This window comes from Aquarana catesbeiana, linkage group LG06, assembly GCF_042186555.1.
Source record: "Aquarana catesbeiana isolate 2022-GZ linkage group LG06, ASM4218655v1, whole genome shotgun sequence".
Lineage (NCBI taxonomy): Eukaryota > Metazoa > Chordata > Amphibia > Anura > Ranidae > Aquarana > Aquarana catesbeiana.
This window is the reverse complement of record NC_133329.1, coordinates 7,028,160-7,041,925: the sequence shown is the minus strand read 5'-3', so window position 1 is coordinate 7,041,925 and position 13,766 is coordinate 7,028,160. Positions and strand designations below refer to the sequence as shown.

The 13,766-nt window shown below is 46.1% G+C and overlaps 1 protein-coding gene across 1 annotated transcript; it reads right to left on the bottom strand.

Annotated features, from left to right (window-relative positions):
- Positions 1-12,051: 12,051 nt before the first annotated feature.
- Positions 12,052-13,425, bottom strand: LOC141147476 (mas-related G-protein coupled receptor member H-like). The gene has a single exon (XM_073634711.1). It carries the CDS (start codon positions 13,385-13,387, stop codon positions 12,452-12,454), a length of 936 nt encoding a protein of 311 aa, XP_073490812.1. The 5' UTR covers positions 13,388-13,425; the 3' UTR covers positions 12,052-12,451.
- Positions 13,426-13,766: the final 341 nt, after the last annotated feature.

Here is a 13,766-nt window from a genome sequence, read left to right as displayed (position 1 = left end):
AAATGCGAATTGGATGTGGCTTTTTTTCCCTGCAACCAATTCACATGACAAGAGAGTTTGACCAGCTCTCAATGGAACCGGTTCACACAGCACCGGGGCGGTAGCGGTCCGCATTTGGAAAGGGTCCTGTGTGTATCTTCTGGTCCGATTCAGGCAAAAAAAAATTGGAGCTGATTCGCACATCAATCAGGGGAACAGGGACGCACCAGTAGACATGGACGAAAAATTAGTTTGTTTTCATTTTCATTTCATTTTTTTTTTTTTCCGTTTTTCGCGTAATACGTTATGATTGAAATTAGTTATTTCGAATAAATTTGTAACTTCAGAAAAATTTTAATTTGTTATGTTCCATTCATTTCGATGCAGTATTTGTAAATTTGAAAAATCGAAAATTCATAAATTCAGACGTTCGTAAATTTGAAAATCTGAAAATTCAAAAGTTCGAAAATTCAGAAATTTGGAAATTCGAAAAAATAACTAACTAATAATAATAACTATTACAACTATTAAATTATAGGTATTGGAATTTCCTTTCAAATATGGCTGCATATGAACGTAACAAATTTATCCGAACTTACAAATTATCCGAAATAATGAATGCCACATCTAAATGAATGGAATGTAACAAAATAAGAATAGTATGTTTTTATTATTATTATTTATTATTATTATTAATTTGTTACGTTCCATTCATTTAGATGCAGCATTCGCTATTTCGGATAATTTGTAACTTTGGATAAATTTGTATTTGTTACATTCACTAACAGCCAAATTTGAAAGGAAATTCCAAAACCTATAATTTAATAGTTAGTAATAGTTATTATTATTAGTTAGTTAATTTTTTCAGAATTTCGGATTTTCGTTCTTTTGAATTTTCAGATTTTCACTCTTATTTTTGGATTTTCGAATTTTCGAATTTTCAGATTTTCGAATTTATGAATTTAAGAATTTACGGATTTACAAATTTACAAATTTTCCAATTTAAGGAAAAATTTGTTAAACAAGTTTTTGTTAATTTGAATATTTCCTAATTAACAAATTTGTTGAATTTCGTCAAAAAAACGAACTCAGAATGAAACAAATTGCACATGTCTATGCACCGGACCCCATTCTGTGGGAAGGGAGCCTAAATTAGAAGCAAGTGCCAAATACCAACTATTTCCACAAACACAGTCACATTGACACCACTGTATCATAGACACTTCAATTACACACATGTGCTAGATTATAAGTATCTAGTTGTAGGAACAGGGAGAAAAACTAAGAGGTTTATGTATATAAAAAGTTCAGAGCCAGGCCTATTTGTACCTATGGATGAAATGAGGGCTGGGGAAGCAACAGTTAGGTGGAGCTAAGGGTGGGAGAACTGAGGGCTGGGGAAGCCACAGTTAGGTGGACTAAAGGTTGGGAGAACTGAGGGCTGGGGAAGCCGCAGTTAGGTGGTGCTAAGGGTGGGAGAACTGAGGGCTGGGGAAGCCACAGTTAGATGGATTAAAGTTTGAGAGAACTAAGGGCTGGGGAAGCCACAGTTAGGTGGAGCTAAGGGTGGGAGAACTGAGGGCTGGGGAAGCCACAGTTAGGTGAAGCTAAGGCTGGGAGAACTGAGGGCTGGGGAAGCCACAGTTAGGTGGAGCTAAAGGTTGGGAGAACTGAGGGCTGGGGAAGCCACAGTTAGGTGGAGCTAAGGGTGGGAGAACTGAGGGCTGGGGAAGCCACAGTTAGGTGAAGCTAAGGGTGGGAGAACTGAGGGCTGGGGAAGCCACAGTTAGGTGGAGCTAAAGGTTGGGAGAACTTAGGGCTGGGGAAGCCACAGTTAGGTGGAGCTAAGGGTAGGAGTACTGAGGGCTGGGGAAGCCACAGTTAGGTGGAGCAAAGGTTGAGAGAAAAGAGGGCTGGGGAAGCCACAGTTAGGTGGAGCTAAGGATGGGAGAACTGAGGGCTGAGGGAGCCACAGTTAGGTGAAACTAAGGGTGGGAGAACTGAGGGCGGGGTGGAGCTAGGATGTTGGAGGAGTGAGGGTCATATGGAGCCAGGGGTGGGTAGAGTGAGAGTTATGTGGAGACAGAGGATGGGAGGAATAAGGGTTAAGCAGAGACATTGTGTTGGAGGAGGTAGGGCACGGGGGAAGCAATGGGTAAGCGGAGCTAGGGTGTTGGAGAAGCTAGGGTGTGGAAGGATGGAAAGAATAAGGATTACGTAGAGCTAGGAGTGTGAGAATTCAGCATGGCCAAGCCAGGGAAGGAGCCAGGGTTAAGCAGGGGATGGGAGGACCAAAGAGACCTGCATCATGTGTCGCTAAGGCTTACTGAAGGGAGTATCAATCCTATACATTCATCGCTGGGAGTTCTGGTTGGGAGGGAGCCCATCCTGGCTAATAAAATGTCTCAGTATGAAGGAGGATGTCCTTGTGGCCGCACATCCATATCATCCAAAGGTATGGTAGTAAGTGATAACCTCAGCCTGAACTCCAGCCAGGCCCCTCTCCCCAAACGCATTTCACTATGCCCCAAAGTGCTTACTCATGGGGATACCCCTGACTAAGCTTCAAGGGGCTGAGCAAAACACATAGTGGGCATGGCCTGGCCAGAGTTCAGGCTGAGGTTTCCACTTACTACCATACCTTGGGATGATATGGATGTGCGGCCACAGGGACATCCTCCTCGCCATGGTCCACCAAATAAGTTGAGTGCACATGCTCAGCGTCATATCCAGAGGTTGTCTTTGGGAAATAGACGTATGAGTGCTTCCAGCATTGCTGCAGATGTTGAAGGGGTGGGGGGTCAGCCTGTCAGTGCTCAGACCATACGCCGCACACTGTATCACATTGGTCTGCATGGCTGTCATCCCAGAAGGAAGTCTCTTCTAAAGATAATGCACAAGAAAGCCTGCAAACAGTTTGCTGAGGACAAGCAGACTAAGGACATGGATTACTGGAACCATGTCCTGTGATCTGATGAGACCAAGAAAAATGTATTTGGTTCAGATGGTGTCAAGCGTGTGTGGGGGCAACCAGGTGAGGAGGACAAAGACAAGTGTGTCTTGCCTACGGTCAAGCATGGTGGTGGGAGTGTCATGGCCTGGGGCTGCATAAGTGCTGCCGACACTGGAGAGCTACAGTTCCTTGAGGGAACCATGAATGCCAACATGTACTGTGACATACTGAAGCAGAGCATGATGCCCTCCCTTCAGAGACTGGGCCACAGGGCAGTATTCCAACATGATAACGACCCCAAACATACCTCCAAGACCACCACTGCCTTGCTAAAGAAGCTGAGGGTAAAGGTGATGGACTGGCCAATCATGTCTCCAGACCGAAACTCTATTAAGCATCTGTGGGACATCCTCAAACAGAAGATAGAAGAGCGCAAGATCTCTAACACCCACCAGCTCCGTGATGTCGTCATGGAGGAGGGGAAGAGGACTCCTGTGGCAACCTGTGAAGCTCTGGTGAACTCCATGCCCAAGAGGGTCACGGCAGTGCTGGAAAATAATGGTGGCCACACAAAATATTGACACTTTGGGCCCAATTTGGACATTTTCACATAGGGGTGTACTGACTTTTGTTGCCAGTGGTTTAGACATTAATGGCTGTGTGTTGAGTTACATTGTAGCAAAGTGTCATTTCTTCAGTGTTGTCACATGAAAAGATAGAAGAAAAGATTTACAAAAATGTGACTGAGGGGTGTACTCACTTTTGTCAGATACTGTATATCTGCATGTACCATTGGTTGATTTTATTGGTCATTATTGTTGTCTTGCCCCCACTACCCAACCTAAGAGAGATAGTCAACCCTAAAATAGAATGTGAGAAGTTAGTAGGCAATAAAGAAGCAAACCACCTGACAGTTGTATTTATCTCTTGCAGACTCTGAACACTTAACTCTTCGCAATGATTATATTATATTATAAATCTCCTTATTATGAAAATGTAAAAGAAGAGCACAAGGGCAGGAGGACACACGTTGTAACCCTTCAACACAGGTTTTGGCTTTAGATACACATAAAATATTTCTATGAACTTAGTTATAAATATTGACTCCACCACCGGTCTGCAGAAGGCCTACCTGGCACATTATAATGTAATGACAGACCTGATATCAGTCTCCACCATTACATTGCTCAGTGATCATAGTGCTGATATTGTATGAGAGGCCTGGTATGTCAGGGTCGACACCAGCCTTTCTCAACCTTTTCAACATGAATAAGCCCTTAAAATAACTTTCTGGTCTCGGGGAACTCCTGCTAAAATGCACTATATCTACAGCTCATTATATGTTAGTGTGATAGTCAATGAGAAGAATGTTCCTCCTTACACTTGTGGTCATTGGAAGGAATTATCCCCTTACAGATAGATAAAAAGATCAACGGTGTCAGTGGGAACTTATCTAAGAAATTGCTCATTACTCAAGGAACTCCTTGCAAACTCTGGAGGAACCCTAGGCTTCAATGGAACCTTGGCTGAAAAACTCTGGTCTACAGACTGTGTCATCCCCATCTTCTTTTAGGCTAAGATCATTCTTGACTCCAAAATGTTGCTCAGCATTTGGATAGTTTTTCAGAGGCATTTGACACAGTGGTGAGGAGGCAATGTGATGCCCCCTCACCGCCTGTTTTAAGCCCCTTCTGCCTTGTTCAAGAACTTCTTGTAATAAGGTGACAACTGTTTCCCAGTCATACTTCTGCATTGTCACCCTGTCACATGCGGCCCTGGTGGAGACTTTGTCGCCACAAATTGCAGACATGGTCCACTGTTGTCCCTCTCAGGAAACCGTCTAGAGCAACCCTGTGCAGCCGATGCTGGAGTGAAAGTAGACAGGAAGTGGCAGGAGGTCAGCTGCACTAGATGGAGAAAGATGAAAACAGAATTTTGTTTTTAAAAAGCCCTACAAATTGTTTCTGACACGGAGCACAGAGCAAACTGACTGTCATCCAGCTCAGGTTTACAGCAACTTGAATAATCTACCTGTAATTATCACTCCATCCTACACGTGTGCAGTACTTGCTTGGGTTGTGCTCTGTTATCTAAGAGTATGTGTCACACCGGATAACCTGGTCAGTCAACGTGGGCCAGGAAATAATAATATATAATAATATCATTTATTAGGTTATCTAATGTACATACCTGAGACTTATTATACACACTGTATTCCTCTGGATCTGGGACACAGCTTCCCATCAGCTGGTAAAACCCATTGGATCCCCGCCAGGTATAATAATAATGTGTAAAAAAGAAAGAGAAGCGCCAGGCAAGTCCTAGTGCAGCATTATTTTATTTGGTTATAATACAAAAAAATTGTTGACAATATAAGGTGCACTTACATAAAACTACTAAGGGTAGGTGCTTCCCATGTCCAGCATCACAGAAGAGCCGCTGGGGGTGTCCCTGTGGAAGAGTCCATGAGCGCCGTATGTCAGCTGGAAGCTGAAGCCTCAAGGGACCTCTTGAGGACACTGGCCAAGTAACTCTGTGTCAGGTCACCTAAGACCAGGTGACAGAGGCACTCCATAGGAGTCGGAAGTGCACCGCTAAGATAGTGGACCCTAGGACTGACTGCTGTGGATAGTACCCAGGGATGGTCAGGAAGCAGGTCTACTGGATCACTAACACAGATCTCAGTGGAAGCTAGAGCATAGATTCCCCAGGGCGCAGAGTCTAAGAGCCAGCAGGTGTTCACCAGAGCCTCTAGTGGTGAGGATGGGCTGCGCTGCAGTCTGGCTCCAGGTCGCGGCCCCCGGGGTCTCACAGCTCATGCTCACGGTACACTACAGGAGAAGGAAGCAGCAGGGATAAGGCAGAGGTCAGGGAAAATAGCAGACAGGAACAACAGAGTACAGGCCAAAGGTTCAGGGTCACAGGCAAGCAGGGATAGTCGGGGACATGCCAAAAGGTCAGGGTCATGAGCAGACAGGAATACTCGGGAACACGCCAAGGTCCATAACAGAGACAAACGAAGAGCACACGGCAAGCAGGAAACAGGAAGCCAAACACACAATGAATACACAATGGTTAATCAGCAAGGTTGGCTTGCAATGCCCAGGTTAATATAGCGTTCCTAATTAGAGACCGGGGTGGAGCTATGCTGAGGGAAGATTATTTAAACAGTCAGGTGAAGGTGGCTGGCCGCTAAAGGTGAACACAGAAGGAAAGGTGAGCTGACAGACACACATTACTGGATAACCATGACACTCTGTGTAGAAGTGACAGCTCCGGATCACTCATACACAGAGTTACTCAGCCAGTGTCCTCAAGAGGTCCCTCGAGGCTTCAGCTTCCCGCTGACATACGGCGCTCATGGGACACCCCCGGCGCTCTTCTGCGATGCTGGACATGGGAAGCACCTACCCTTAGTAGAACTATGTAAGTGCACCTTATACTGTCAACAATTTTTTGTATTATAACCAAATAAAATAATGCTGCACTAGGAATTGCTTGGCGCTTCTCTTTCTTTTTTACACATTATTTTTATACCTGGCGGGGATCCAATGGGTGTTACCAGCTGATGGGAAGCTGAGGAATACAGTGTGTATAATAAGTCTCAGGTATGTACATTAGATAATAATATATAATAATATAATTTATTAGGTTATTTCCTGGCCCACGTTGACTGACCAGGTTATCCAGTGTGACACATGCTCTTAGATAACAGAGCACAACCCAAGCAAGTACTGCACACGTGTAGCATGGAGTGATAATTACGGGTAGATTATTCAAGTTGCTGTAAACCTGAGCTGGACGACAGTCAGTTTGCTCTTTGCTCCGTGTCAGAAACAATTTTTAGGGTTTTTTTAAAACAAAATTCTCTTTTCATCTTTCTCCATCTAGTGCTGCTGACCTCCTGCCACTTCCTGTCTACTTTCACTCCAGCATCGGCTGCACAGGGTTGCTCTAGACTGGTGATGGAGAACCTTGGCATCCCAGATGTTTTGGAACTACATTTCCCATGATGCTCATGCACTCTGCAGTGTAGTTGAGCACCATGGGAAATGTAGTTTCAAAACATCTGGGGTACCAAGGTTCGCCATCACTGGCCTAGACGGTTTCCTGAGAGGGACAACAGTGGACCATGTCTGTAATTTGTGGAGACAAAGTCTCCACCAGGGCCACATGCATCAGGGTGACAATGCAGAAGTATGACTGGGAAACAGTTGTCACCTTATTACAAGAAGTTCTTGAACAGGGCAGAAGGGGGTGAAAACAGGCGGTGAGGGGGCATCACATTGCCTCCTCACCACTTGTCAAATGCCTCTGAAAAGCTATCCAAATGCGGAGCAGCGTTCTGGAGTCAAGAATGATCTTAGCCTAAAAGAAGATGGGGATGACACAGTCTGTAGACCAGAGTTTTTCAGCCAGGGTTCCATTGAAGCCTAGGGTTCCTCCAGAGGTTGCAAGGGGTTCCTTGAGCAATGAGCAATTGCTGACTCTTAGAAAAGTTCCCACTGACACTGTTGATCTTTTTAGCTATCTGTAAGGGGATAATTCCTTCCAATGACCACAAGTGTAAGGAGGAACATTCTTCCCATTGACCATCACACTAACATATAATGAGCTGTAGATATAGTACATTTTAGCAGGAGTTCCCCGCCACCAGAAAGTTATTTTAAGGGCAGATATAAATACAAGTGTTAATTTATCTACATTGTAGGAACATGAAACAATTCTTCAGGATGGCATAAGTATGTTCCCAGATACTTAAAGTCCCTCTTTGAGATAAATGTCACCTCCCCCATTTGACTTCTGGATCCCTAAAAAAAAAAATGTCCTTTTTTACTTACCTCAAGTCATAGTTACATGATGCAGCAGCCTCAAGTTTTCTCCTCTTCTGTTTTTTTTCAGATTGGTTCCTTCTTAGAGTGTCCTCCTAACTGCCTATATTATGTGAAAACTTTCTATTGGATGTCCATCAGCTAGGGTATTCTCAAGATCCAGAAGAGGACTTATGTCAGCAGAGGGAGTGAAAGAGACCAGTGAGCTTGAGCTCCATTGTGCCACTGGATTTATGGTCCCCACACCTATAAATAATGGTGGCAAGGGACATGCAAGGTGACTTAGGTGAGAATATAAGGGTTCTCTCCAGATCCATAAGAGGACTGATGTCAGTAAAGAGGGTGAAGGGGGCCAGTGACCTTGGCTCCATTGTGCCACCGAATTGGCAGCCCCACATCCATAAATGATAGTGGCAAGGAACATGCAGCATGACTTAAGTGAATGGATTGGGGTCCTCAAGATCCAGAGGAGAGCCAATGTCAGCAAAGGGGGTAAAGGGGACCAGAGATCTCGGGCTTCATTGCATCACTGGATTTATGTATATAAGTAAGTGGTGTTGCGCTGATCCTTATTATAAAAACAGGTGAACTGGATTTATGGTCCCCACACCCATAAATGACAGAGGCTAGGGGCATGCATGGTGACTTAGGTGAGTATATCGGGGTGCTCTCAAGATCCAGAAGAGGACCAACGTCAGCAGAAGGGGTGGAGGAGACCAGTGACCTTGGGCTCCATTGAGCCAATGGACTTATGATCATTCAATTATCATTCCAAGACACGTTACACATAAAAGAGGATGAAATAAGGTTTTCAGGTCCCAATAACAGGCACTTACACATTATAAATTAATATCTAAAATAATTCAGCAATACCTACTCATACTAGTGATATTTAGCAGCACGTTTTCAATATCAGCAGCAATATACAGGAAACACCACAATGGGTTGATTTACTAAAACTGAAGAGTGTAAAATCTGGTGCAGCTGTGCATGGTAGCCAATGAGCTTCTAACTTCAGCTTGTCCAATTAAGCTTTGACAATAAAACCTGGAAGCTGATTGGTTTCTATGCAGAGCTGCACCAGATTTTGCACTCTCCAGTTTTAGTAAATCAACCCCAATGTGTGGAAAAATTATTTGATTGAAATCCAGAAGATACTGAATTATTAATATCAATTTGCAATGCAATACTCTAGACGAAATGAATAACGCTTATAATATTACTGCACCCATGCAACTTCCCCTGACTGTTCTATTGAGATCTGTAGCACAACCATCAGTCCCTCCCCTCATGTCAGGGTGCCAAGTGGAATCCTGCACTCTGACCTCTCTTTTTGGCTCCACATCCAATCACTGTCCAAATCTTGAGGCCTGAACTTCTTTATCAATTACACAGCCAAGCTACTTAATCACTCGCCTTGGCTGATGCAAATCCCTCCTTATTGGCCTTCCTTTACATAGGCTTTTTATGAATGCAGCTGCCAGACTCATCCACCTTACCAACCACTCAGATTTCTCAACCCCTCTCTGCCAATCCCTCCACTGGCCCCTGTTCAGTGTTCTCCACCCATCTCTGCCAATCCATCCACTGGCCTCTGCTCAGTGTCATCCACTCCTCTCTGCCAATTCTTCCACTGACCTCTGCTCAGTGTCCTCCACTCCTCTCTGCCAATCCCTCCACTGGCCCCTGCTCAGTGTCCTCCACTCCTCTCTGCCAATCCCTCCACTGGCCCCTGCTCAGTGTCATCCACCCCTCTCTGCCAACCTCTTCATTGGCCTTTGCTCAGTGCCCTTCACTCTTTTCTGCCAATCCCTCCACTGGCCCCTGATCAGTGTCCTCCATTCCCCTCTGCCAATCCCTCCACTGGCCTTTGCTTAGTGTCTCTCACCCCTCTCTGGCAATCCCTCCACTGGCCTCTGCTCAGTGTCCTCCACCCCTCTCTGCCAATCCCTCCACTGGCCTCTGCTCAGTGTCCTCCACCCCTCTCTGGCAATCCCTCCACTGGCCTCTGCTCAGTGTCCTCCACCCCTCTCTGCCAATCCCTTCACTGGCCTCTGCTCAGTGTCCTCCACCCCTCTCTGGCAATCCCTCCACTGGCCTCTGCTCAGTGTCCTCCACCCCTCTCTGCCAATCCCTCCACTGGCCTCTGCTCAGTGTCCTCCACCCCTCTCTGCCAATCCCTCCACTGGCCTCAGCTTAATATTCTGCACCCCTCTCTGCCAATCCCTTCACTGGCCTCGGCTTAATATTCTCCACCCCTCTCTGCAAATCTCTCCACTGGCCTCTGCTCAGTGTCCTCCACCCCTCTCTGCCAATCCCTCCACTGGCCTCAGCTTAATATTCTCCACCCCTCTCTGCCAATCCCTTCATTGGCCTCGGCTTAATATTCTCCACCCCTCTCTGCCAATCCCTTCACTGGCCTCGGCTTAATATTCTCCACCCCTCTCTGCCAAACCCTTCACTGGCCTCTGCTTAATATTCTCCACCCCTCTCTGCCAATCCCTCCACTGGCCTCTGCTCAGTGTCCTCCACCCCTCTCTGCCAATCCCTCCACTGGCCCCTGCTCAGTGTCATCCACCCCTCTCTGCCAACCTCTTCATTGGCCTTTGCTCAGTGCCCTTCACTCTTTTCTGCCAATCCCTCCACTGGCCCCTGATCAGTGTCCTCCACTCCCCTCTGCCAATCCCTCCACTGGCCTTTGCTTAGTGTCTCTCACCCCTCTCCGGAAATCCCTCCACTGGCCTCTGCTCAGTGTCCTCCACCCCTCTCTGCCAATCCCTCCACTGGCCTCTGCTCAGTGTCCTCCACCCCTCTCTGCCAAACCCTCCACTGGCCTCAGCTTAATATTCTCCACCCCTCTCTGCCAATCCCTTCACTGGCCTCGGCTTAATATTCTCCACCCCTCTCTGCCAATCCCTTCACTGGCCTCGGCTTAATATTCTCCACCCCTCTCTGCCAATCCCTCCACTGGCCTCGGCTTAATATTCTCCACCCCTCTCTGCCAATCCCTCCACTGGCCTCGGCTTAATATTCTCCACCCCTCTCTGCCAATCCCTCCACTGGCCTCTGCTCAGTGTCCTCCACCCCTCTCTGCCAATCCCTCCACTGGCCCCTGGTCAGTGTTCTCCACTCATTTCTGCCAATTACTTCACTGGCCTCTGCTCAGTGTACTCCACCCCTCTCTGCCAATCCCTCCACTGGCCTCTGCTCAGTGTCCTCCACCCCTCTCTGCCAAACCCTCCACTGGCCTCAGCTTAATATTCTCCACCCCTCTCTGCCAATCCCTTCACTGGCCTCGGCTTAATATTCTCCACCCCTCTCTGCCAATCCCTTCACTGGCCTCGGCTTAATATTCTCCACCCCTCTCTGCCAATCCCTCCACTGGCCTCGGCTTAATATTCTCCACCCCTCTCTGCCAATCCCTCCACTGGCCTCGGCTTAATATTCTCCACCCCTCTCTGCCAATCCCTCCACTGGCCTCTGCTCAGTGTCCTCCACCCCTCTCTGCCAATCCCTCCACTGGCCCCTGGTCAGTGTTCTCCACTCATTTCTGCCAATTACTTCACTGGCCTCTGCTCAGTGTACTCAATCCTTCTCTGCTAATCCCTCCACTGGTCTATGCTCAGTGTTCTCTGCCCCTCTCTGCTAATCCTGTCCTCTGCTCACTGTCCTGCACTTCTCTCTGCCAATCCCTCCACAGGTCTCGGCTCAGTGTCCTCTGCCCCTTTCTGCCAATCTCTCTAATGGCTTCTGATCACCCAATGAATACAATTCAAAATACTAAGCTACAACCTATCAAACCATTCACAACTCTTCCCCAAGCTAACCAACCGACCAAATCACCAAACTTATCTCACAACATCAACCAAACCATCCTCTCTGCTCCTCCTAAGACTTCCCAAGAAATCCTGCTCTCGCTTCCTCATTGCCTCCTCTTATGCTCACCTCCAGGACTTCTGCAGAGCCTTTCACATCCTCTAGAACTCCTTACTCCAATCTTTCCAACTATCTCCTACTCTGTCTTCCTTTAGGTGACCCTAACGCCTCCCTTCTAAGAGGCCTATCCCACCTCCACCTAATAAACGGTATTTCTACTTTCTCAATCAACTCATCTCCCACGGGTATTACATTTTTTCACTTTTCCTATTAGATTGTAAGCTATCAGGAGCAGGGTCCTCCAAACTCTCTTGTTTTGAATTGTATTGTGACTGTGCTGTCTCCCTTTATATTGTAAAGTGACATGCAAACTGATGGCATTATATAAATCCTGAATAATAATAATAATAATACAAAAAAAATAAATAGTTTAATGACAGCAATTCTCCAATATCACCCAGAACATATCACTCTTACAGCATCAGGGAAAAACCTCCAACCTGATGGAAGCCATGTAAATAATCTATTAGGAAGAAGAGTAAAGTCCCCTATGATATCTTAAACTCAATTCCTTCACTGATTGTTATAAATATCACCAGTGGTGCTTAGACTGGGCCCAATATCCTTTTGCAAAGGTGTTACCACCTGCTGCAATGCCAATGTCTATAGGCAGCAGTTACCATACCACCAGAAGCATTCTCTGTGAGCAGCTCCTTAATTTTTTTGGACTTTGTAGATAGTGGTGGTGGATCATTTGTAATCCAGTCTAAAAAGTTTTGCCACAATCTATCTCTACAGCCTCGGATTTGCTTTAAGTCTCAGACCGTTGACTCCCCATTGTGATGTTCTCCTCAGACGTCTGGTTTGAGTCCTCCTGGAAGGCCAACTGCAAGGCATGTGCAGCGGAGATCCTCCTCCTCCACCTACCGACAATGATATAGATGTATGGATTGGCAGCAGAATTGAATGCGGAGCACAGACAGATCACAATGAGGGAGATTATCCTCATGTATGATGTTGGCACAACAGCAAAGAAATACACCATTCTTAGAACTCTGGATGGAGCCAGTGAAATGAGATAGTTTATGATGGCGGCAATGACCACAATGTACAGCTTCAAGGGGCGGCACTCTACAGACGACTTCTGGATCTGGATGAGAAGGACCACACTGGAACCAACCATGAGAAGAGTGACAAGGAAGAAAATAGCAGATGTGACTATGTATACAGTAGAACGGTGCTCAGGGATAACCAAGCGTTCCAGTACAGATATCAGAAGGGACAGGATCCACATTACCCCACTCAATATGGTTGACAGGTACGTCGGCCGCCGGCATTTGTACCAGAGGGGAAAACAGACAGACAGGCACCGTTCACAGCTGAGAGTCGCAAGGAAAAAGAGGCTTGCGGTAAATGTGAAACTGATCAGCAGTTCTCCAAATATACTGATGCCCCGAATACTCTCATCGGTGGTGTCCACTCCATTGATCACGCACGCAAGGTAAAGGAAAAAGATAGAGCACCCCACTGAGAATAGGAAGTCGGCCACCGCCAGGTTCAGGATGTAGACCGTTGACTGATTGAGTTTAATTCTAAACCAGAAGTAGAAAATGACGATGGTGTTCCCAACAAGTCCAATGAGGCAGAGGAGGACGGTGACCCCACATAAGGCCGTCTCTGTTCTTTTTGGTGTGAGGTCCGTAGGATTAGATTGAGGAGTTGTGTAATTTGACGTTAGATTGGACATCTTGCCACGTTGCTAGTTTACCAGCCTATAGACCATTCTCCTCTGCAAAGGAAAAAATAAGAAAAGAAGGAATTATTTTTATACTTATGTGGTGTATAAAGAGGTCAAACTTATGTTTCCAAATGTACGATGAAGAAAATTGTGATCAATGTGTTTGTGAAGGTCCTTACTTGTAGGTTCTGAGAACGATATCATGTATAGAAATGATGCACAAATCTTCTGATTTACGGCCTGAAGACTCTCGTCATTGTACAGTTGGTAGGGGGAACATTATGGGGCCTATTTATCAACAATTTGCAGAACTATTTGTCCTGTGAAACTACGCGTAACCTTTGTCCTGTGCAGCAATCCAAGGAAACAAAATTGGGGACACTCACGG